Here is a 25,439-nt window from a genome sequence, read left to right on the forward strand (position 1 = left end):
GGCAACTTAAATTGTGAAGTGCTTTGGCGACCTAGATAAAACAAAGTATGGTACACTGTATGGAGGAACAAGAGACCTCTTTATTCTGTCCTGTCGAAGAAAAACATACAATTAATAAATTTTTTATACACAAAAATGTTTTTCCTGAAATGCTGTGAGGTACTAGTAGGTCGCTTAACTCTACGTTGACATGCCACAAGAAAATCATTAGTAACTAAACTTTCAGAGTTCTAAGAAAAATCCTCCAGGCAAAGTTAAAGGTCTACCATACACCATATCAGCAACAGAACACGATAACGGTTCTTTCACTGAAGCTTTAATGCCCAGGAATATACACCGAAGAGCCATTCGGCATCTGAGACAATATACATTAAAAAAGAACTTTAAAAAAAACTTTTTTTCATAGTGTCCTTATTGCTGCTAACAATTGCTTCGGTGAGTTAATGTTCAAAATTTGAAAATACTCTGTAAATATCTTGACTGTCACAAATTTCTATTTTCCTTTCCTAAATGTTATGACTTTAGTGTGAAATTAAATTCTTTAGTCAATTGTATTGCCAGTTTCTTACTGATTATGCATATGACTATATTAAAAACAAATAAATCATATTTCATGTTCTCTGAAGTTCGAGGCTTTTCTATGGCTAACAAATATTAATGAAACTGACTGCAACAACTTTTAATTCTTTAAATTCTTCATCTTTGAAATGCTTAAATGTTTTTCAGCTTTCATTAATTTTGTAAAGGAAAACCTATTTTAATTTTAATGCATTATCTCTTATCACCAAAATACATCCAATAAAATTAGTTATAAACATTGTTTTGAACAACATTAAATTAAGTCGCACGCTAGTAGCCCCCCTCCCCCACAAATGTACTAACGATACCGGTAAAATTCTGTTGATTAACTATTATTAAAGACAACTTTTGGCAGCTTTTTCAAGTCTATGTGAAAAACTTACATGTTTTCGCATTTATAACCATCTGCTTATTTGTACAAAATTTTGCGACTAGACTAATAGAAAATTATTGAAAATGAGAGAATATATTCTAATTGAGAATTGTATAGTGTTAGAATTTTTATTCTAAAAATATTGTAAATAACTGGCAGCAGTCTGTCGCCCCAATTTACCGTAAAGTTTTGTGGTAAAGAACATATTTTTTTTGTCTTTACTGTTTTGAAACCGCTTACAACTAGCATGATATATTGGAACTAGGTTTTTTGTTAGGTAATGGGCATTAACTAGTATTAATAATATAATGGTTCTGGTTGAAATGTGTTTTAACAAATGAACCGTGGAATGTGGTTTAATAAGTTTATCTGGTTCATTCATCTATTCTAAAAAATGGAAAATACTTGGCGTTTTTGTGTGTAGCCTCTTAATGGTACTGCTATCTATGCGTGGATGTGGAAGTATAGAATTTTAATAATCCATGGTCCCAAATTGGGGAGTGCTAGAGACTGGAAACTCTTCATGTGTTGAAGGGAAAGGAGGAAATATTGTGGTGTGAACTCTGGGATTCGAAACCCCACTCTGTTAGTCATGAAATTGACAGATTAGCTTATCGGCTATTATATGTACCAAACTACGAGGAACTAATTGGCTTCAAAAGCTGGGCTTAATTGTACAGCTGCGCATTGAAATTAATAGAGGAATTGATGGAGCTGAAAAAAAGACAGGTGTCTTCCAATCGAAGCAGCTTACATATCTTTAATATCGGCGATCGAAATGGGCTACATGTTGTGTAGAGCAGTACTTCGCAGCAATACTTCGCATGTTTTCACCATTAGCGTGTGGAGAGTCATAGAAGGAGGAAGTGTGTTTTTAGTCATGATTTTCAAACAGATTAAAATCTTATGTTAGGAAACTATATGGAAATGAAAACTACATTAAACATAGTTCTAAAAGAAAACATCATGGAAATTTAAAAAAATATTTTTGATAATTAAATACGAAAAATATTAAGAAAAGGAGAAATATCATAGTACATTCCTATACAAATGAAAAGAGGAGGAGAGGGAAGGGCCAAAGGCATGGATCCAGTCTTCTCCCCAGATGGCGTATTCGATCGTTGCGATTGCCCAATTTTGTGCAAAAAAGGGATACATAATGAGTGTATCATTTGGCATAGTTATTGCGGATAATTTTTGTTTTGTGGCATCACTAAGCTGCTCTGTTTTGTTTACCTTAAGATTTTTTTACCATAAGGACAGTTTTTATTTTTGTTTGAAATCAATCAACATGATTCGGCAAAGTTTTTTCTGCTAGTATTTATATCTGGTTTATTATATTTGAGAATTTCAATATGATTTCTGTTTGCTTGTTGTTTTCTTTTATAGTAGGGATATTCAATTTAAAATGTTTAGCTTTCACAATTGAAGAACTGAACGCAATTCAATATGAGGTTAACGTGTTGAAATATCCTCTGAAAAATATGGGAGTAAGCATAAGTGTATTTATTAAAAATGAAAAAATGTGGCTTTTACTCGCTTACTTTACATTTTTCTTTCCGAAAACGTATTTGTTGATGAATATTTTTTTTGTTTATTTATTATTCTATATATATANGATTTCAGAAAGTTAAGTGAGATTTCCAAAAACTTAAAAAACACAAATAGACTTGGAAAAAAAATGTTTCTTTTATTATAATACATTTTTAACGTCTTCTATTTTTTAAAGCATTGAATATTCTTGCTGCATCATCATAGAAGATTTTGCCTTTACTAGGTATTTGTCCCTCTTACATTAGTGCATAAAAAATTTGACCGTCTTACATGAAAAAACTTTACCGTCTTACATGAAAAAACTTTACCGCCTTACATGAAAAAACTTTACCTATGGTAAACATGTGGTTGCAGAGAAATGTGTTCTGAAAGGGGTTCCGAGGTTCGGTTAAAGGATTTTTTTCTAAATAGCGTAATTCGAAGCTTCTTCCAAAATGCGAGAAATTTGCAAATTTTGAAATTGATTTATAGAATGCACGAATTTCTCGCAGTAATAATTTTTTAATGCGAGAAAAGAAAAAAATATGCGAGATTCTCGCGCTGTAGTGAAAACACTGATATATTAGCAAAATATGTGAAATCTTTCCCTATATTTAAAAATCGTTATTGAAAATTAAAAGAAGTGTTCAATGTAAGATATGTAATTAATGTAAAACTTTTATTCAACTTTGTGCAATTTTCCATTAAATGTGGGTTCAAATGTTCCCATATAAATATTTTATGTATTGTTCAATATGAACACATATATTCTAATAAACCCACAAATCTTGAGTGATGTTTATGATTCTCTTCCATTCAGTGCTGAATATTTTCATTAACACTAAAGTATTGCAATTATTTTAATAGCCAAATTTAAACTTATTAACCTCTAAATTCATTTTCTTCATTTCTCTCATTAGCTTCAGAGTTTCTAATTGCTCTGTATTTTTTATGAATTAGATTGAGTTTTATATAGTATTTAATTTCAAAAGAGCTGTAACAAATGGCATTGTGCTAGAATCAAGCATTAGACACACTCAAAGTAAGACATTCTAATTGTGTTTCTAGTCCCGGGCTTAAAAAAAAAAAAAAAGAGAAAAAATCTCAAAATTGCCTTAGTAGCCGGAATTCATGTTAACCTGAATATAACTTCTTGCTTTTTTTATATTTTGAAAAATTTAGTTGATTCATGCTTCATTAATTCATTCAATTTTTTAAAGAAATAATTAAAAAAGAAAGTAATAATCTGCCTCTTCAAAGAAAGTTTGTAATTTGAAAGAAAAAAATATTTGTTTTTATGCTTTTCCTACTAATCCATTTGGATTTAAAATTACATTCCGTGATTTAAAATCACATATCGCGATTCCTATTTGTGCAATTTAAGATCATGTGTCATCTTTCGTATTTTCATGATTTTATATCAAGTATCGTGTTTCTTATTCACGAGATAAAAAAGCCACTATTATGATTTGTGTTCAAGTGATTTAAAAATAATTTTTCAAAATTTGTATTCACTCAATTTTAAAATAAAATATCCAACTTTAGATTCATATGAGTTTAAAATCAAGCAGTTGAGGTATATGTTCATGCCCTATTTTAAAATCAAATGTCAAAATTTATATTGATTTTAAGATTAAACATTGAGATTAGTATGTACACAATTTTAAAATTAAATGTCGAGATTCCTAATTGCAGGACTTTTAAAATCACACATTGAAATTCACACAATTTAAATAAAATCTTGCATCAATATTTTTATTAAAACTTTGCTAACATTCTGTGGATAAATGTTACCTACATACGCTTTTTTCTTACTTAAATTTCAGGTAATTTTTAAATTATTTAAATAGTGTTTTTGCACATAACATGTTTGTATTTTTATTTTAATCTTTTTTTGCTTTTTTATCAAACATCTTTGTGGAGTGAATAAATATTGAGTTCTATAAAAATTTTACATTAAAAAAAAAATTCTGATTTTCAAACAAATTTGCCAAAATGAGGTGGCTATGAATGGGGTGAAACTGGTTACAAGAGTTAATCAATGCATGCAGAAAGTTTTTTGCTTTTCTTTTTATCTACCTAAAATAGCGTATAGCATATATAAATAATAGCATTTATATAACCTACTAAAGCATACAATAAAGCTACAATAGCATTTATATAAGCTACTTTATATAGCCTAAAATAGTGTTTATATAGCATACAATGTAAAAAAAATATTAAATTATTGTATTTTGTTACATTCTAAGTTCACCATACATTAGAATTTTACCTAGAAAAAATTATCTTTATTGTATTGCTTTTAAACTATACTAATAGCAATTTATAATAGAATTTTTTTTCTAAAATAAATTGTGCTGACTGATTATTATTAATTAGTATAAAATCCTTAATTTCCATACAAATTGTTGCATCTTTAACTTGTATAGTATATTGACAATTGTGAAGTAATTTTTTTTCTACTTCACAATTAGTATAATTTTATGTATCTTTTTCTGTCTCTATATTTTAGGAACAACATTTTTCTTTAGTGCCTATGACTTCCAAATCTGGTAAAGAGTATGAATGCTATATTCCAAAGCCTAATGAAAGTTTATCAGAAAGTGACAGTAAAAATGGAAAAAGTATTGATATTCAGAAACTTCTTGAACCCATGTATGAAGGAAGTTGTTTATACAAAGTAAGTTATGAAATTTTAATTAAAAGTTCATTAAAAGATTATTTAAGCTATTGGTAGTAATGCATATTCTTAGTTTTGTTAAGTTTATTTTCGAATTATTCACTTCATTGTTTGTGTAAAATGTGTTTGAATCTTATAATGTGTTTTATATATTTGTATAGACCCTCATTATGATGAAATGATTAAGATTTATAAAATTTAAAATTATATATAATTAAATATTAAATTTATATTTCTTTGGCATATTTGAAGAAATAAATCTGTTTCTCTTTTCTCTTTCATAAAATTTGTTTATTTAGTCAAAGCTCATGTTAAACTTTCTCTTGCGTACTGTTCAAGTAATTCTGATGCAGTTGTGCTTTAATCTTGGAAATATTAAGTTTTTATTTTTTAATTCCTACTTTGTATGTAAGAACAAAAAGCTTTCAATTTCTAGGCTGTGAATTTCAGATTTTATCCTAAAATATTATCTTTTATTATTTGAATTCCCTTTGCTAAAAAATAAAGAATTTTAATCATTTTTGAAATGAAGCGTTATGCACATCTTACTTTAGTTACCTACAATTAGAGGAATTTAAGTTCAAATGCCAAATTTTTCATGAACTTTATATTTTAAATTTAATATATTTTTTTTATTGTGAGATATTGAAGACTGAATTGAAAATATAAAAATCATTTATAACTAAGTAGTTGTAGTTTCATTTACGTCGCGCTAGAGATGCACAATGGACTATTGGTGACGGTCTGGTAAACATCCCTGAGGATGATCCGAAGCCGTGTCATCACAATTTTGATCCTCTGCAGAGGGGATGGCACCCCTGTTTCGGTAGCCCAACAACCTTCACATGAAATTGAGCACTTTACGGTAGAACAGTTTAACGAGGACCCATACCGCACACCCTCGGTCCCTACGCAGACTAATCTAAGTGGTCATCCACCCACACACTGACCGCAGCCAGTGATGCTTGGCTTCGGTGATCTGCTAGGAACCGTGTCTTAACGATTAGTTCACTGCGGAACTATAACTAAATAGAAAATGAAGTTGCTATCTTATCATCCTCTGTGAAAATTTTTGTTCAACAAAATTTTTTTATTCCTTTTGTTGCTTATTAAAATAGCATTTTTCCTGTGAACATATGATTTGATAAAATTGATTGACTGATTTTATAAATTGGTCTATCTATACTTGGAGAAGTAGTATACAGAAGTAGCTAAAATAATTGCTATATTTGCTTTTTAATTTAAATGTTCAATATACATTTATTTTGTTTAAACAGAAGCTACATTTTAATTTACAGCAGGCTCTTAAAATATTAGCATATTGTTTGATTAGCAGGATCTTAAATTAAAACTTTATGTCATTTGTAAAATTTTTTTTTAACCTTCAATATTACATCTAGAGCAAAAAATAAATTTAAATGCATTGTGAATTTATCCTTGGCACTCAAATCTTGCCATTTAGACATGCTTAACTAACAAATTAAGTTAAAATGAATGTAAACTCAGTCTTTATTTTTTACTTATAATATTATATGACCACTAACTAATTTTAAATTGTTTTTGCATATAATACTAACTAACCACTACTAACTCTTATGTGATATAATGATTAACAGATTATGTATGGTTTATTCAATCATAGTCACTGATCTCATTGAATATACACGGCATTCAGCATATTCTTTAGTTTATTTACTTTTGAATTCTTTTTTTCAACCCTGCTGTGGCAGCTTAATTCTTTTTTAACTGTGAGAGTTAGCCTGGGAATCATTATTATTGAATGATGATGGACTTTCAATAAATTCCCTTACTTCATAAGCAGTTTTCATTTGAACTCTTTTGCTATCGCATTCTGTTTCATTCTTTTTTAGCTAATAACCCTTCAATTTCACCTAGAAGTGTAATCCATACTTGTAGCATAGATCCTTTACTTTACTGAAATTTGTTTTCTATGTGTCAGACGATGCACATCTTTTAAAACTTAGAAAGAAATTTCTAAATAATCCAACATAAAAAACATGACATTTTTCATTTTTAAAGCATATTCTCTCCAAAAGCTTAATTGCATGCAGCTATAAAGATTTTATTAAAGGATGGTTTTAATATTGCAATGATTTTTTCAGATTTAATTTTCAAAAGTGACTGATTTTGAAAGACCAGGATTTTATTAGTGATCGTCATTCTATTGAAATAGGCCGGGATAGTGAAAGTTCAAATCCAGCTGGTCGTAATAAATGGTGACTGGTGCACGTTAAATCTGTCAGGTCCGAAAGTCCTCCATGTTCCCACAGTAAAATCTAGCTCTGGGAGTACTGGATCGGAGATTGTTCGTTCTCTGGTTTAAGTCCAAATTATGATTAATGGATGAATGAATGCATGTATATATGAGTCCGCCCTATAAACAGGTGTGCTAGAGGTCGAATTCTTGGCCATAGATGGCACCACTATCAGGCAAGAACAATGACACTCCCATTGTCTAAATGGCCTACAACAACATTCTACTGACATAGAGTATGTTGTCAGAAGTATCATTTGCAAACGAAAACATTGCAGTAGTAGTATTTGTCTGGTTTCATGAAAAAATTTTGGATAACCGTCACCTTAAAACAACCATTAAAAGATTCTGTACGGTTGAGATATTTTTAAATACTTTTATTCTAGATTATTTTTTTCCATTATTTATTATGCAGTTTTTTGTACCTTTCAGAGTCCTCTTATTTTGGAATGTTATTCTTCCTTGTCTCTCATATGGTGTTTTTCTTCTGCAGTATACTTTTAATCCGAGCAGCAATTTTTCATTGGTTTTACAATTATTTCTCCGTTTGCACAATATTACACAATCAATCATAATATTGCCAGTGTAGTCAATCAGTTTTAATTTAAGAGTTCAGGTTTGGTAGTTACCAAAAAAACTGTTCCATTTACTGAAAAATTTATAAGAAATCTTGATTAATCACTTAAATATTTATTTTTATTTTTATCTTCTAAAATTGTCACTAAGATTTAATGAATGTGTATACTTTGAAGGAAAAAAATTCAGTGTGAAATTGAAAACTAATTATAAATATATATATAATGTATTAGCATAATATGAAGAAAAAATAACTGCCACTAAGAAAGAGGAAATTTTGATTGAAAGTTAAAAATTCACTCACAAAATACTTAAAAAAATTTGTAATTTAATAACTCAGGAAAAATTTGTATCAAAATATTTTTAAAATGGCTAAATACTTAATGAAAAAGTCTTGCAATTTTCTGTCTAGTAGTGAAGAAAGATTTTAAAAACATTTTTGAATGTGTAAAATACCTTGTTTAAATAAATAAAATAATAAAATGGAAAAAGGTTGTCATTCAAGTATGTAAAATCTATACTTTTATTAGAATGATTTTAAAAGAATTAGGTAATTTCCAAACTGTCTGATTTCAAGGCATATTCTTATGAAGATGTTTCTTTTGCACTAAACATTACACTGTACTTTTAAAATGATTCCTCTTGACCTTTTTTCATTTTTTTAATTGATTAAATTTGCTAAAATTTTTTGATGATTTTATTTACATACACTTTGGAAAATTGCATATGACATATATCTTCCATTTATTTAAAAAGAGAATATATGTTTCAACTGAATTTTTCATTAAGCCATTTTTTGTAAATTAATGAAATTGGATATCCTCAAATTTTTCCATGGATACCCAACTTGCTTCTCAATGTATTAAGAACTTTCATAGAAATAAAATATGCATAAAAATGAAACATTAAATAGAATGACATTTGCCTTTAGAATAAAGGCAATATGTTTAAATGTGATGCATAGATACTTCAATAGTGGATACTTAGTATATTATATAATAAGTTGAAAAAATATATATATTTGGTTAAATTACATATAAAAATATATACTTTTTTTGACTTGATGTTAATATTTTGAACAGTTATTACAATGCAGCCTAAGTAAGGAAATTTAGAAACTAAGTATGTCAGTGTCAAAACAATATAGTGAATGAGGATAAATTTGTACATCAAGCAGTTTGCGTTTATTTGTTTTTGTTATGCCTTTTTTTCATGCATTTTACTGATATACTCAAATTTTTCTAAGTTCTATGAAACCAGAAAACTTTACTATGTAAGTTCACATTCATGTTTTTTAATGTTTCCTCTTTTCCTAGCATTATTTCATTTTTGAATACTTGTTTTTAACTTTTTGCTTCTTTTATGATTTAAAAAAGATACTTTTTTTTTTCTATATTGGATGAACTCATTTATTTATGCCACAATAATTTTTTTTTAACCTTTGTCATAGTTTTATACGCTACAACTATTAGTCTTGATTTATTTAAATTTATAAAGCTTCATTATTATTTTACTAATTATAACTTTTAGAATTAAAGGTTAAATTTTGCATTTTAATACTATTACAGAAAACTATCTCTTCAATTTTTGAAAAGTTGCTTGTTTACTTGACTACTAAAATGTTTCTCAAAAAGTTGGTCCTGCTCAGTGGCCAAATCCTTTAAAAAATATATTTAAATTTCTAATTATTCTAAATTTTTAATTATTCTTAATGTGGAGAAATTTACTTGATTTTAGATTAAAGATTGGTGGACTTATGAGCTATGCTTTGGAAAGGCCATAAAGCAGTTTCATATTGAAGGTACATGAGGTATTTTACATTGACATATTTCTTTTATAATACCTAACATAAATTCAATACAAATATGTGTCATGTATTGGAAATGAAAATATGTGTAAAATTTATTCATTCATTAGATACATTTATGAAAGTTTTACCTATCATGATATTTATTCATTATTATAGAATATAGATAGAAATATCTCTTCTTTTTTTTATGTAAGTAGCAAATATGTAAATTATATATATACAGTGAAACCTCTTGTTATGGACACTTCTGCAAAACGGACGCCTCTCAATAAGAACATATTTTTAATTCTCTGGTAATCTTCTATGGATAAGCCCTTAGTACATTGTCCACAAAGCGGACACGTCACTGGACGCGAAAGTAATTTTTGCCCTGAAACGTTATTTTCTATCTCTTCAAACCAGGCACTACTTTTTCTTTACATTTGTAAAAAAGAAATATGTCTGCTTTAAATTGCAAGAAAAAAAGTGCATTTTTTCATCGTTTTTAAAGTATGTAAATATTTTGCCTTATCCATAACTAAAAATATTGTTAAGCTATTTCAGTACTAAAGAATCAATTTTTCTCCTGACACCTTGCCTTATCTTTGCAAAGAAAGGAGAGAAAATGATACTGCTCTTGTGAAATAATTTGGACAGTGACATCTTTTCATCTTGATACAGGTAATGAGGCCCCTCAAGTTGAAATGACGTCTTTTAAATGCTCTCAATGCTTCTTTCCAACTGAAAATTTCTTTCATTTTCTTATCAATTTGAAAACTGTATTTAACACAGCTGGGGTAAAAAAGAAAACAGAAGTATAATCTTCGTTGTGTTCATATAAATGAAACATTTATTCAGACACTTGACAGATGATCAGTTGTGAATAATCAACTCCATAGATCCTCATGGTTTACTTTCAATGAGATATTAACCACATTTCCTATCGAGTGATAGGTAGGTGTAAGGGNCAATAACTGAAGGAAAATTATATTCATATATCTGTAGCTACATCTAGAATTTTGTATTTATATCAAACTTTTTTTTCTTTCTTTTTTATCAAAAAAATAGTTTTTTAAGTTTAAATAAATATCCTTGTAGATTGTTATTGTAGATTATTTAACTATTTCTATAACTTTTAAAATAATCTAAAAACAATTTGCGGTGTTAAACTTTGTTATTAGGATACCCTTCCCATAAATGGACAACTCTCATAAACAAACATGTTTTTCGGACCCAAGAATTACCGCTTAACCGAGGTTTAACTATATATATATTTGTGTGTGTGTGTATAAGCTGTCCCTAAATTCCTTGACCTAATTTTAAGGAGAGATACAGTGCACAAAAAAATAAAGGGACCAATCTAAATAACTTATGATCTAATGGTCGGATCTTCACAATCTGAGACTCAATGGTTCAAGGAAGTGACCTCAAATAGGTTAATTAAATAGTTAAAAAGATACATTAAGTTACAAAATCAAGCACGAAACCATACTTTCTCTGAATATGTGGCGTAACAGCCACTAAAATTATGAAATATCAATTCACTAGTATATAAGACATGTTAACTTGATTTTATCTTGAAATACCTTTTGATAGATAAAGGTAATAAAATTCTCATGACCACTTACAAAAAAAAAAAAGAAAGAAAGAATGGAAAAGAAATAAAAAAGAAAATAATAAAAAAACAAAGAAAAAATATAAAATAGGATAAGCAAAAGGAAAAAAAAAACAGCATTAATCAATTAGTGAGTGGTATTTGTTCATCAAATTCTATCTCAGATAAAATTCTGGTGAGGGAGTAATGTGGTGTAACTACCACTGAAATTATTAAATACCAATTCACTTGTATATAAGACATATTAACTTTATTCTATCTTGAGGTACCCTTTGATAGATGAAGGTTGACTTCATCAATAACTACTCTCCCCACAAATAAAAATATCTTTTTTTTGTGAAGGGATTCAGATTTTTTACTCTCAATATCTGGAAAGTGTGGTTTCTTTTACTTTTTGGTTGAATACATAATTTTGAGGGATGCCCTCTTTCATAAGCAAATCATAAAAGGAGAAAACAGCAACATAGGCACATTGGTGGCATTGATACCACTGTGTTACTTAATTTTACTTTTTGTGGAGGGAGAGATCTATAGAACTTTTTAAGCAAATTGAAAATTTTTATAAGTAATTATAAAATTCATTTATCCAAAGATAATTCCATGCACAATATAACCTTTAGTAAGTATTTATTTGTATTTTTATTTGATAATAGTCGAAAAAAATTAGATTCTGGAGTATGGAATTTTTTACATTATCCAAAAGAACGTAATTTTGCATCACAAAATACAAAATTTGAGTACAATTGGTCAAACAGTTTCTGAGAAATCGAAATTTTAATATGCAGCAGAATTTCCCAGGAACTATTCAAATGATTTTGCCTAAAATTTTCATTTTGCCAGTTAAAATTAAATTCTTTAACATAATGCTAAAAAAAATTTATCTTTGGATAAGCAAATTTTATAATTGTGTACAAATTTTTTCTACATAACTTAAATAGTTCTATAGATATGATGAAATACGCCACTTTCCTGATCAAACTATTGGGACCATATTTCTCAGGATGCAGCTACCCTCTATATTTTGGAGTCAGAAATCCAAATCCGTTGAAAAAGAGGTGTGTTCATTCAGAGAACATTTTTGTGTTTGATTTCATAACTTTAAATATCATCTGCACTAATTAATTAACATATTTCAGGTTACCCCCTCAAATAATTAAGATTGAGACCTAAATTGGGAACATCGAATCATTAGATTAGAAGTTATCCAGTGTGGTCCGTTTATTTTTTTGCTCGCTGTTTATTATTAGGATTGAGAATTGCACAGCAACTCGTGATGGGAGGTGTCGTCGTACACTGCTATGTGGGCTTTCTTTTTATGGACTGGCTGCTTGTTTGCTAGTGTTTCTTTTTTACCTAAATTATATTAATTTTATGTTTTATAATGATTATTGTTGAAAAATATATACAAGAAGGCATAGAAATAGATATTTTATCAATACCTGATGATTTGGCAACAAATTAGTATAACTTGCCAAATTTTAAATTACTTTAAAACAGCTATTTCTGTGCCTATTTAAATGCAATTTTTGACAATATTAATTCAAAGCATAAAATTAATATAGAATGGTAATACTGCAGAGTTGTCATATGCAATGTCATAGCACATCATATAATGTCATAGCTTAGAATTTGCATTGCATTTTTATAAATTCTTGTAACTTATTTTGCTATGTTCTTTCCATCGCTTTTGTATTTATGTGCTACTGTGATTGTCTTATTTGTCTTTCTTCCATTATCATATTAAGTTTATAAATTGCTTTTTTGAAGTTATGTTGCGTGTTTTTCTTTGCCTCATATTCCTCATTAAAAATATATTGAAATCATCATAAGTGTCAGTATAGATTCTAGTTTATATAAAGTTGTCATTGGTTACGAGCATAAGAACCTTTTAAGTTTTCCCCTCGTCAGAGTGTATTAGCTGCATCGTATGTGGCTATTTTTACACTTTTGAAAGAAATGTTTTTTTTTATGCTTTTATTGGAAAAATATTAGCATAGTTTCAGTTGTTTTTATGTTGACAATTATTATTATCTTTTTTTTTTCATTCAAGAACTCTTGCTTTTGTATCTAACTTTTTTTTTTAAATTTTTCTATTGTATTAGATGGAAGGATTGCTGGTGAAATTCTTACCTTAGGACTGTATGAATTAGATAATAAATGGGAAGATGAATTGTATGAGGTATCTATTTACAATTCATAGTCTCCAGTGCATATGATAGTTTAAAAGTGTTTTTGCTTCTATCCTCCTTTTATTTATAGGAGAAATTTGAACGTGTAAAGCCACATCATGCACAATCTTATGTTAATGGAACAAAATGTGATTTAACTGGGCTACCTCGCAATACTGAAGTTAAAGTAATGCATTTTACATAAATATGTATTGTACTATTTGACTATTTCTATGTTGTATAAGAAAATCCATGCAATGTTACATGAGGTTTTTAATCTAGCTACCAAATTTGTTTAAATTTTATAGCAATTTCATGATTTTAAAAAGATATGCTTTGAAATTACCAAATATCCCAGTGTATTAGTGAACCCGATACTTTTAATTGTGATGTTTCTTTTTTACACTTAGATAATCATTTTAAACTGCAAAAATTTTAAAAGTTCTCAAAAATTTTTAAATTTATGTATACTAAAGATTTGATTAAGCTGCTTTTTTAGTGTCCATAAAGTTTTACAACATGTTCGACATCTTTATAAATCTTCACCTATCAATTTTTAGTCAATAATTATGTTTCATACCTCAAATTTGGTAATGTCTGCGTAACATTTTTTCCACCTTTTAAACTTTTAAGAAAAAATGAAATTACTGCAGTATATTGAGTTATAGTATAAGTAATTATAAATAATGCATTAAAAAATCTTCTTTAGATTAAGATTTATATACATATTTTTTACTTTGCTAAATGTAAGTATTTATATTATTTTCAATTTTGAATTTCTCTTTGACTTACATGATTATGCGTGATGCATTAAAACTTTACTCATAGCCTAAAACATGTCACTAATAAAATCTCTGTTATTTTATTTCTCCGGTGTTAGCGAGTATGCTTGGTTAAGAGCAAAATAAAGGTGCTGAAAAATGCTAATTTTTCTCAACTTAGCATTTCAATATTTTACTGATCTGAAAATTAACATAATTTAACTTAAACAATAAAAAAACATAGATTCTGGTTGGACAAAACCTCTTCTTTCAAATGATTCACAACATTATGCCAAAAGCATCTAATGACATGCAGAATGTTAAAACACAGTGGTATCAATGTCACTAATATGTTATATATGCTGCTGTTTTCTCCTTTTATGTTTTGTTTATGAAAGAGGCATGCATCACTCAAAATTATATATTCAACCAACATAACACACATTTATGGGCTCAGAAATTTATGGGCCCTGACAAAGTGACACCAGGAGTTAAAAAAAACTAAATATTTATGGTAAATTAAAAGAAAATTATTTTTAGTTCTGATGGTGGTTAATTGTGTTTTGGAATAATTTTCTTGCTTTCTTTAGCAGTTAACTAAAAATTATAGGAACTAACTTTACCATTAAATTTATAAGATATGGTCCTTTGAAACTAAATTTCTCAACTTTATTTTTGATTTAAAAAATTTTCTCAATTGTATACAGAAAATAATATCTTGTTAGACTCTAAAATTTGTGTGTATATTATCACTTTTGCTTTGTATTCTTTTAATGTCAAAGTAAAATTATGAGATAATATTATAAATTCTCATTTTTTTAGATATTTTGTGAAGAAGATTCTTTAGATTATATAAACTGGATCACTGAACCTGAAACTTGTAATTATGTCATTACTGTTCATACTTCACTTTTGTGCTCTCATCCTCTGTTTAAATCATCAAAAGAACTTCATACTATTGTTTGCCAGCCTTCTGGAATTGATTAGAAAAGGTAAATTTATCAAAAAAGGGTATTTTGCTCAATTTTATTAAACAGTTTTGATGTGTAAAGTGTGTGTGTGTGTGTGTTTTTTTTTTTTTTTAGTAGCTTGCGTTAACCAAATTTCATGTACAGTGCTCAATAAAGGGACACCCTGAATAACTTAATGATCAGGTTTTCATGTACTTGAACTTAATGGTTCAAAGGGGTTACCTCAAGTATGCTAATTCATTTGTGCAAATTATATTTTATGTTATAAAATCAAACACAAAAGCACACTTTCTCCGAATTTTTTTCAATGGATTTAGATTTCAAATTTTTTTTCAAGGGATTTAGATTTTAATTTTCTAATTTGTTTTCAACTAATTTAGATTTCAAACTCTCAAAATATTGGAGGGTTACAACAATCTGGAAAATATTGTCCCAATAGTATGGTCAGGACAGCGACAGAAAGTTTAAATCACTTAATGTTATTTATACGTTTTGCCTCTCGAGAATTTTTTGAGCAAATTAATTTTTTTTAAATTCCCAATATACAATTTGTTTATTCAAGGATAATTCCATCTAAAATATAATTTTTAATAATTTATTATTTTTTATTTTATTTTAATAGCCAAAAAAATTGGATTTGTAAGGTAAGCCAGTTTTTACATAATTTTAATGAATAATTTTATGTGGCAAAATACAAAATTTGAGCAAAATCCGTTAAACTGTACATTTAAAATTCGATTTCTCATTAACATTTGATCAATTTCATTCAAATTTGGTATTTTGTTAGTTTATATTATATCATGTAAAAATTTTCATACCTTACAATGCAAAAGAAATCTTGCTATTTTTTTGTGTGCAAAAAGTTTCCAATTCTGTTGAAATGTTTTCAAAATATGGCGAAATCCGAAAAAGGTAAAATTAACATTAAGGAATCTTTCAAGCACTTTTCTGACCAAGGGATTGGGTTCCTGTTTCCCAGCTTGTGAATACCCCTCATTTTTGAGAATCAGAAATCCAAATTCATTGAAAGAAAGGTATGGATACAGAGAAAGTACTTTTTTATGCCTGATCTTGTTTTCGTCTGCACTATTTAATTAACACATTGGCGGTCACTCCTTTGAACCATTAGGATAGAGTCCTAGTTTCAATCATTAGGTTAAAATATATAAATCAAAATCCCTATAGCCATCATATGTAAATTTTAAAAAACATTTACAAGCTTATATTGTTTTATTTTGTTGCTTACAACTCTTACAAACTTAAATTGTTCAAGCAGTTGATATGTTGTTTCATCTATTAAATTATAGTTTTTTTTAAAAAAAAATTCATTTGACTAATTTTAACAATTTATAATTAGCATTTATAATATCATTTATAATATTAACATTAGCATTTTTTATATTTATTAACAATTAATAAAACTAATTTTAATAATTAAAATAATGAGAAAAGATCCTAATAATTGAAATGAAAAGATTAATTATTAATAGATTATGTTTTAGTGTAGAATGATAAAGTTACTTCAATTGAATTTAAATAATTATTTCCTCATTTTACCTCCAAATTATTAGTAGAGTAATATCTATGAGTTAAGAACCATATGTAGACAATAAATAAATAATAGTTCATTCTAGACATGTTTTAAGTAGCATATACTTTTCATACTCACACTTGTGTTTACCATCCCTCCCACCCAAACTTTTGAAAAGAGTGCCTGGGCAGGTCATAAGGCTGAGTGGTACAAAAAAATTAATTTATGGATTTATGGTGTGGATAAGTTTTCTATTGTAATAAAAGAAAACTGCATTAGAAAGTTTAAAATTGATTAATATTTGCACACCATATTTAAAAGTAATGAAAACTTGAAATAATCATGCCGTTTTAAAAAATTTATAAGCTGACTTAAACTTTTTAAATAAACATGATTTAATTCTTTTTGCTTGCTTGTTAGTTTAAGCAACCTAAATTCTAATCAATAATTCAATTTTTCACATTCTGGCAGCACTTTAGAAAAAGACAAAAACTTATCAATTTTCCATAAGTTCCACTGTATATATCTTCTATCGTTATACTAGATCAAAGCAACTCAAAATTCACCATTTGAAGATAATTGAATTGCACTGCAAGTTTCATTTACAATCTACACAACCAACATCCAATTTTTTGCTGGTGCATTTACATTGGGTTTACTGCTAGTTACATAGATTTTCCATCCAGTAGGAGTCTTTGGTTATCACAATGTTGAAGTTTTTATACCTACTACACATCTGAAGCATGACTTATTATTATTAATTTTTTTTGTTGAGGAATGTGGCATAACTGATCTAGACTTAAGTGTTGCTCAGATTTACCCATCTCTAGTTATATATTCACCTAGTTTATTCGAAGCTTCTGACACAAGCGTGACATACCTTCCCATAGCCTGGGAGTGATGGAGACATTTTGGTATTTCTCTACCATTTGTAGTGTCTGAATTAATGTGTTATTCAATATCATTTTCACTTAAGTCGTGCAATATTTTGGAAAAATATGCTACACAAGAATTCTAATTAATGATTTCTAAGTAATCCAGAGGTTGAAAGTTTATCATTAGTATTACGAAATTTCCAACAGTCCTTTTCTTTGCGGTGGTTTGTCTTGCTTTCAAGATCCTACTTATACACAACCTAAGGACTGGGTCGACATTAGTTAGCATCTAATGGAACAAAGGAACGGGATTGCGATTTCACAAGTCTTCTGGATAATGCCCAAAAATGACTGTTTAAAATATACTGAACATATTGATAGTTGAACAATTTGTTGCGCAAAAATCAAATTTTTTACTACTGAAGATAAACTTGTAAGCTTCGGATTACTATGCAATCATAAATGGGAATTCTTGTGTGGTATACCCTTCCTGAACACTATATGCACGACATATCGATTGAACAATGCACTTGCCAAATGTTATTTTATTTTCTTGGACAGCAACAAAATTTTGTGTAGTATTTTTCTTCCAAAGTAGCCTAAGCCTGTTTTGAATATGTTTATTCAATGCCAGCTTTTGCTGCTAAAGGACTACTCTTTGGATTAGTGTTTTATCCCGAATGATTTTTGTTCGATTGCTGATCAGTCATGATCTTAGTTTATAATCATTTTTTATAATCGATGTAAATAACCAGGCCTAGTAAAAGTTATCAATTCAAAGTGAATAAGATATCTTGGTTACTTTTTTTGATAAGAGGATAACAATTCTACAAAGCTGTTGATCTTCACGGGGTGCGTAGAGTTTTTAAAAAGTGCTTATTTTCAATTTTTGTTTTTTTAAAAGCCCTTTAAAGGTATTTTTTTTACTGGTTGTTTTTAAACAGTACTTTATTTTTCCAAAATGAGAAATTTTTTCTTTACTATGTCGATTTTCACATTTTTCTATTCAAGGTTTTCACAATTTATCTAACAACAATCCATTTCTGTGTATTGTTGTTCTTTTGCGACTGAAAGAGCCAATCATTTGCCATGTTTAATGAAATACTTGCTAGTTAACTGAGCTGAATTCAGTGGGAAGGATTCTTGCTCTCTAATGCGCAAGTCTGCGGCTTTTTGCAAGTGGTTTTTAATTTCTGGCTTTATTTTCCACCTTCTGAAATTAAACTGAAAAATCCTTGGAATTTTTGCTGATCATGGGGACTACCTAAACGTTGCCAAATTTTTCCTCTAATAGCAAAAGAAAATTTTATTTCTTTTGTTAATTTCATCGTTGGTGAAGTGCTATCGTCTTCGTCACTGGCTAGCTAATGGCTTTCTCGTGCTATTCTATTTATAGATCAATACCATAACCTTTAAACTTGACTTATTCATTATTTACATATTTCATGAATTATAAAGCTTCATCTCCTCAAAACTTGCACGTTCCTTTTATGCATTTAATATAATTAAGATAAGAATTGATTTATATATTTAAATGTTAGATTTTTTACCTGAGGGACCGTTCACTAATTGTGTAAAACTTTTTATTGTGCTTAATTACTTTTTTACTTATTCTTAAAACAAGAGTCTCTCAAAGTGTGTAAGGGAAGAAACACTCTTTTCATGTTGTTAAAAAATAAGACTCAGTAAATTAGGAATAAACTCTAAGAATTTGCAAAATTTCATTGTTTTAGTATTTTAAATTTTATATATATATATTTGACTCTCTTTACTTTAACAGTGTTTCATTTTTAGTTTTAAACATTTAAGAATTTTGTATGAAATGATAAAGGTAATTGTGTATTAAATTTTATAAATGTTTTTGAATGTGGGTAATTCAGGTCACATTCATTTTCATAGTCCTATTCTTTTGCTTTATATTTTTGTTAGTTCTTTAAAATATTTTTTTTTCAGTGACGAAAATTGACTGTACTTCTTCCTGTACTTAAAGTACTACCTGTACTTAAAAGAGACATATGTTGTTATAAAATTAATTTTCATATTGTGCAGTACTGTATAATTTTTACTTCGTAAATATTTTTACAATAAAGTTTTTCTGTTTTTTTTTATTTGATCTCTATATGCATTTTACCATTAACTTGAATTATTCTATAAATTTCTGTTGTAACTCAATCTTTATAGAAATGTTTGGAATTAGTAGTTAGCACTTTACTAAACTCTTCCTGAGTTAATTTTTCAATCAATCTTTGGTTCTTCCTTGCCTAGTATCTGAAATCTAGGCTTCACCTTCCAATTTAAGCAACTTCCACTACATCTCCTTGTCTTAAATACACTGGTGAGATAAATTAAGAGAATTTACATATTTTATCAAATTTCGGGAAAAGAACTGAAATGAATGTAAAACCACTGCTTCCAGACAAAAATGCAAATTTTGTACGTCAAATATGTAAGCATACACGTGTGTGTAGGCAGAGCCAGTAGCGAAATAGGCTTAATAAGTGCGCATAAGTTAAGACGCATTTCATGGCGTTAATTTGCAGCAATAGGTGGTATTCAAATTGTAACAATAAAAATTAGTAACCACCAACGTTTAAATGATGGAATGAACTGGCGAATTGTGGGGATGCTAAAAGCAAGCCAATATCTGATCCAGATTTGTGGGAAGTTCAATTTGATGCCCAGCGTTGTGTGTAACTTATGGAAACAATTCCAGGGAATCGGATCCATCGAGAGAAAGGCTGGGCAAGGTCATCCAAGAGCCACGATGACCAGAGATATCACGATTTATCCGTTACAGTGAGGTGTAACAGAAGGGCTACAGCTGCTGAGCTCTCTTGTGACTTGTATGCAGCCACAGGAACCCGTGTATCTAGGGGATTGTTTCCAAACGACTTAATGAGAAGGGGTTGTTTGCAAGGAGACCTGCTGTTTGCATCCCACTCACTTCTACGAACAGGAGAGTCTGTTCAGCATGATGCAGAAAGTATAGAGATAGGAGTGTGGATCAATGGGCTACCATTCTCTTCACTGATAAGCCTAAACACCGATTCTTGCCTTACGTTCATATAGAGAGAAACAGGGACCGTGCTACCTACCCTCCAATGTCCATAAAATCGACCATTATGTCTGAACAAGTTTAATGGTTTGAGCAGGTATCATGTTGGATGGCCGCACACCTCTCCATGTCTTTGAGAGAGGCTCTGTGACTGGTGTGAGGAATATGGAAGAGATCTTTGAGCCCTATGTTCGTTTTTTTAGAGGTGAAGTTGGCCCTTAGTTCATTTTAATGAACGTTAATTCTAGGCCACATAGAGCTCTTCTGGTCAACGAATTTCTAGAAAGTGAGGATATTCGCTGCATGGATTGGACAGCCAGATCTTCAGACCTCAACCCTATAGAGCATGTCTGGGATGCTGTGGGAAGGGCAGTTGCAACTCCCTACCCCCTCCAAGAACCATCCAGGGAATGAAAACAATGTTGCTGAATGATTGGGACCAATTGTCACGGGAAATAATAAACTACCTTATTTCAAGTATGCAATCATGCTGCAAGGCCTGATTATCTGTATGGGGGCACCATCAGATAATCTATTAACCCTTTTTTTTATTCTGCAACCACTGTTTCATACCTTCTGACTCCAACGAGTGTTAGGCACAATCATGCGCATGTATTACAATAGTTGAATGGTTATTTGTTTTGTATTGTATCAATGTACATATCAAATTTCATTAAAATTGATCTAGTAGTTCTAGAGATAATCGACCAAGTCTGCAAATTCTTTTAATTTCTTACACCAGTGTAGTAATAGCTTAAGTTTTAAAGTTACATCTTTATATATATAAATATATGTAACACAATAAAAAGACAAAAAAGAATTAAAGAAAAAGGGAGATTAAACCATGGAAATTCAGAAAAAAATAATAAATTTTATGTATCGCACATTATCTGCAAATACATAGAACTCTATATTTTTAAAGAAAAGAAGAAGAAAAAAAATGTTTATAAAAATATGTAAAAGAAAAAAAATCCAGAAAACAAAATTTGGTTTTCTCTGTCTCTTATTCTACTACAATTAAACCAGCTGTAAATAATTTATTTTATCTTGTAATAAAAAGTGTGTTATAATATAATATACAGCACAACTTACCTGTCAACGTTGTCCCAGGATTTTTTCCACTCTATCACCATAATTATTGTTCTGTTGAGTAGGCAAAAGTGGATTATCTATTTTTAAATAATTGTCATCTAAAGCTTTTGACAAGGTAAGAACTTTGTTGTTTGAAAATTATACTTTACTTGATTTTCTTATGATAAAGTCAAGTTACACTTTCCTATTTAACCTGTTCAAGTAAATTGACTCCACTCGGTTACCATGTTCATATATGGACTTTTAATTTAGTATTTCATTAAATATTCACCCATTGCTTACAGTGTACCATCGCATGTGGTCCACATGTAGTACCAGCCGTAGGCAAAAGTTAGGTAACAGTATTTGTATGTCTAAAATTAAGTAATTTGCAATGTAACAGCATTTAAAATTTAGCTTTACTGTCAACCTCTGTTACCTTTTACCACTCTGTTACCTACTTTTATATTCGTTGTAATTTAACAAAAACAATTTTAGTGATTTACTGTGTTAATTTAACTAGAGTGTAAATTGTTTACTGTTTCTGGTAACTGATTTTTTTATTTGAACATTGGTAACAAAGGGGAAGCGTAATACAGATTCAAGTAGAAGTTTGATTTTATATTCCAAATTAAAAAGTGCACTGCTGTTTCAAGTTTTATGGAAAGAAACATTCTAATTGCAACTGAAATTTTTATTAATAGTGATTTGAATATCTATTTTTTTAAGGAGTATTTTTCTAAATAATTCTCTTCTTGAAAATGACCCACATAGAAGATGAATTTTTTGTGTACTTCAATTAACATACTAAAAGCCAGCATACTTATTGCTTGCTTTTATTAGAAAGAGTAAACACAAGCAATAATATGTATTTATATGTGTTTTTAAAACTTTCTTTCATTATGGTTATGAAGGGAGATTTTTCGAATATAATTTTTGTTGGATTTGACCCTGTTCAAACCTTCATGTTTAAATTTATACTATAATGGTGTAAAAGTTTTACTTTAAATCAATTAGTTTATTTAAAATAAAATGTTAATCTAGTAATTTTTCAAGTAATTTTTTTTCCTTTGATTCATGTCACTGAAAATAACATATATGTTCTTTTGAAACACTTCTTGTTCATTATCATCATTCTGATAACTTAAATATAACTGAAAATTACTTCTTTGTTCTGTTGCTAAACTTAACACATTTTTTGAATCCCTAGTTACTATTTCTATCATTCTAACTAAATCAACTTTATTTTTATAATATTCAAAATTAAATAATAATATTAATAACAAGCTGGAAATAACCATACATACTCCTTTTTCTTCTAGAAATGGTAAAAGGAACATAATTGAATCCATTATACTTTTAAATTGCTCCAAAAATTGGTTTAATTTAATATTTTATTTTTACATGAAATTTTTATTGCTCATAACATTTATAAAGCTGCACTAAATGGGGATGTATACCTATTTACGGAATCTTTTTTTTTTCTATGAAAAGATGTGAGGTATCTCTTTTTTAGATACGAAAATTTCATCGTCAAGTTCATTAAATCTTTTGCTGCCCTATTCATTTCATCTGATCAATAGCGTTTATTGCTTATAAGTGGTAGAAATCGTACCCTTGTACTCCCTTGTTCATGAGAAAAAGGTGCAAAATAAAGAAAACTTCACAAAATATTAAAATGTTCAATAATGCTACCCGAAAATTCGGAAAACAGAATTTCCTGAAAATAGTTCATTTTATTGATTCAATCTAAATTCATTTGTAATTTTTGTGTTTTTTTTTTGTTCGTAAGTAAATGTATATTTGATATTTCTTTAGGCACTATTATTACCTGGAACTTACTTACTTTGACATTAAAATTACTGCCATGTAATCCTTTCATTGTAAATTTCTGTGGGTGCAACATTACTCGAGTAGAAAAGTTCGACTCAGTAAGCACCGTAGTATGAAAAAAAAAAAAAAAAACTTTACCCAAAATAAGTTTTGCTCTAATTATTCATGAGACTACCTCTCACATTTTGAGTGACAAAAATCTAAATCCATAAAAAAAAAAGTAAGCTTATTCAGAGAAAGTACATGATTTAAAATATTGTCTGTACTATTTAATTAACGTATTTGTGGTCGCTTGATTGAACCATTAAGGTTGGCTCTTAGTTCGTGAAAATCCGGTCATTAAAACAAAAACTATTCAAGGTGATTGATATCTTTTTGGCAACAGCAGATGGCAAACACTATAATAAGTTAGCAATATCAACTTTGAAGTTTTTTTTGTTAAAAAAAAAAATCCGAATATATTTTTGTAAAAATTGTGTGATACCTATGTTACTCCTTCCTCCCGCTTCTCGGTTTCAAAAAGAGCTTTTTAAATTACACTGAACTAAATTTATGGCCTTTATAAGCTCCAGTATTCTCCAGCTAAAGGAGAAAGAAGCACATCCCCGGGTCCACACGCTTTAGGAGTATACGTAATACAGATATAATACAAGAGGATCAAATTGAGATCAGGTTTGTGTGGTCTTGGGCCGTTGGAGTCAGAAAGGCTTGTCTCGAGAGCCGTGAAAGGAGAATCGCGTGAATCCTAGGATTAAGAATGAATCCTAGACAGTTGCTAATAACCTATCTGTGTAGCTCTAACGCGACGTAACAACCTAACCTAATTTCAACAAACCCAGACCTTCTCTTAAAAAAAAATTGAAATTTTTAAAAAATAATGCTAAAGGCTTTTATATTTAAATATAAGTTAAATTAAGTTCAATAAATGCGTTATTAGTTTTATAAATGCATTATTTTATTACATAGTTTATTTATTTGGAAAAGATTAATTTCTGTTTTGTATTTATTTATTTATATTTTTTTACAGTAACTTATTACCTAGTAAAATTTTAATTTGACCATTTGAATGTAACCGATTATATTTTTATCAAAAAGATGCGCTTTTCTCATATTTTAAGTCGTAAATCACGCTGATAATTAGACTTAATTTATATATTTTGGGGTGCTTATTTTGACTTATTTTAAATGCGGAAAAAACTTCTTACTAGACCAATTAATATGCTACGTAGTTAAAGTATGTGAATCAAAAAATTATCTATTAAAAAATTACTCATGGAAATGTTATGAAAAACAAAAGTATTAACATAAATAAAATTAAAATAATTCCACCATAATAACCCAATACAAAATTTTTTATTTTAATACTGTGTTATAATAACATTAAAATTAAGCGTATCGAATCATTCTCCAAAAAAATTTTATTAGAAAAAAGAAAATAGAAAAAATAATACAAAATTACTCGAACTCATTATTTTAAAATATAAATACGCAATTACACAATGGGAAAAATTTTTATTTTCTCATTGTGTTATACATTAATGTTATAAAATAGTTTGGCAAAACAATAAAATTAAGAATTATTGCGAAAATGGGTATATTGAAATGAATACAAGAAATCATTTTCAAATATAACAATAGCACAATGTGAAAATGTATTAAATGCGTGTGGAAACAGACGAAAAATAAAATACAATAGCTAACATTTTTACAAATATAATAATTTTTCTGCTGACTTAAAATTCATACACTGTATT

The 25,439-nt window shown here is 28.6% G+C and overlaps 1 protein-coding gene and 1 long non-coding RNA gene across 3 annotated transcripts; one reads left to right on the top strand and one right to left on the bottom strand.

The window, feature by feature from the left end:
* Positions 1-2,108: 2,108 nt before the first annotated feature.
* LOC107455478 (protein OS-9) lies at positions 2,109-19,834 on the top strand. Of its 2 annotated transcripts, none has more exons than XM_016073060.3 (7): positions 2,109-2,442; positions 4,998-5,165; positions 9,754-9,817; positions 13,523-13,599; positions 13,680-13,775; positions 15,172-15,341; positions 19,680-19,834. In XM_016073060.3, exons 1-6 carry the CDS (start codon positions 2,308-2,310, stop codon positions 15,334-15,336), a joined length of 705 nt encoding a protein of 234 aa, XP_015928546.1. In that variant the 5' UTR covers positions 2,109-2,307; the 3' UTR covers positions 15,337-15,341; positions 19,680-19,834. The 2 variants fall into 2 exon arrangements, with proteins under 2 accessions (XP_015928546.1, XP_042896237.1); XM_043040303.2 differs by having other exon boundaries at positions 2,164-2,269.
* Positions 2,623-2,958, bottom strand: LOC139427018 (uncharacterized). Its single transcript, XR_011638140.1, has 2 exons — positions 2,818-2,958; positions 2,623-2,771 (listed from the first exon to the last, which is right to left on the bottom strand). It is a non-coding gene; the product is annotated as an uncharacterized lncRNA (long non-coding RNA).
* Positions 19,835-25,439: the final 5,605 nt, after the last annotated feature.

The sequence above is a fragment of the Parasteatoda tepidariorum genome, chromosome X1 (genome assembly GCF_043381705.1).
Source record: "Parasteatoda tepidariorum isolate YZ-2023 chromosome X1, CAS_Ptep_4.0, whole genome shotgun sequence".
Taxonomy (NCBI): domain Eukaryota; kingdom Metazoa; phylum Arthropoda; class Arachnida; order Araneae; family Theridiidae; genus Parasteatoda; species Parasteatoda tepidariorum.

Bases quoted from the DNA above. Each gene is read 5' to 3' on its own strand.
- LOC107455478 (XM_016073060.3), top strand. From the start codon at position 2,308: ATGATTTCTGTTTGCTTGTTGTTTTCTTTTATAGTAGGGATATTCAAT. The intron at 5,166-9,753 runs GTAAGTTATGAA...ACTTGATTTTAG, and splicing joins AAGGAAGTTGTTTATACAAA to ATTAAAGATTGGTGGACTTA. The intron at 9,818-13,522 runs GTACATGAGGTA...CTATTGTATTAG, and splicing joins AAAGCAGTTTCATATTGAAG to ATGGAAGGATTGCTGGTGAA.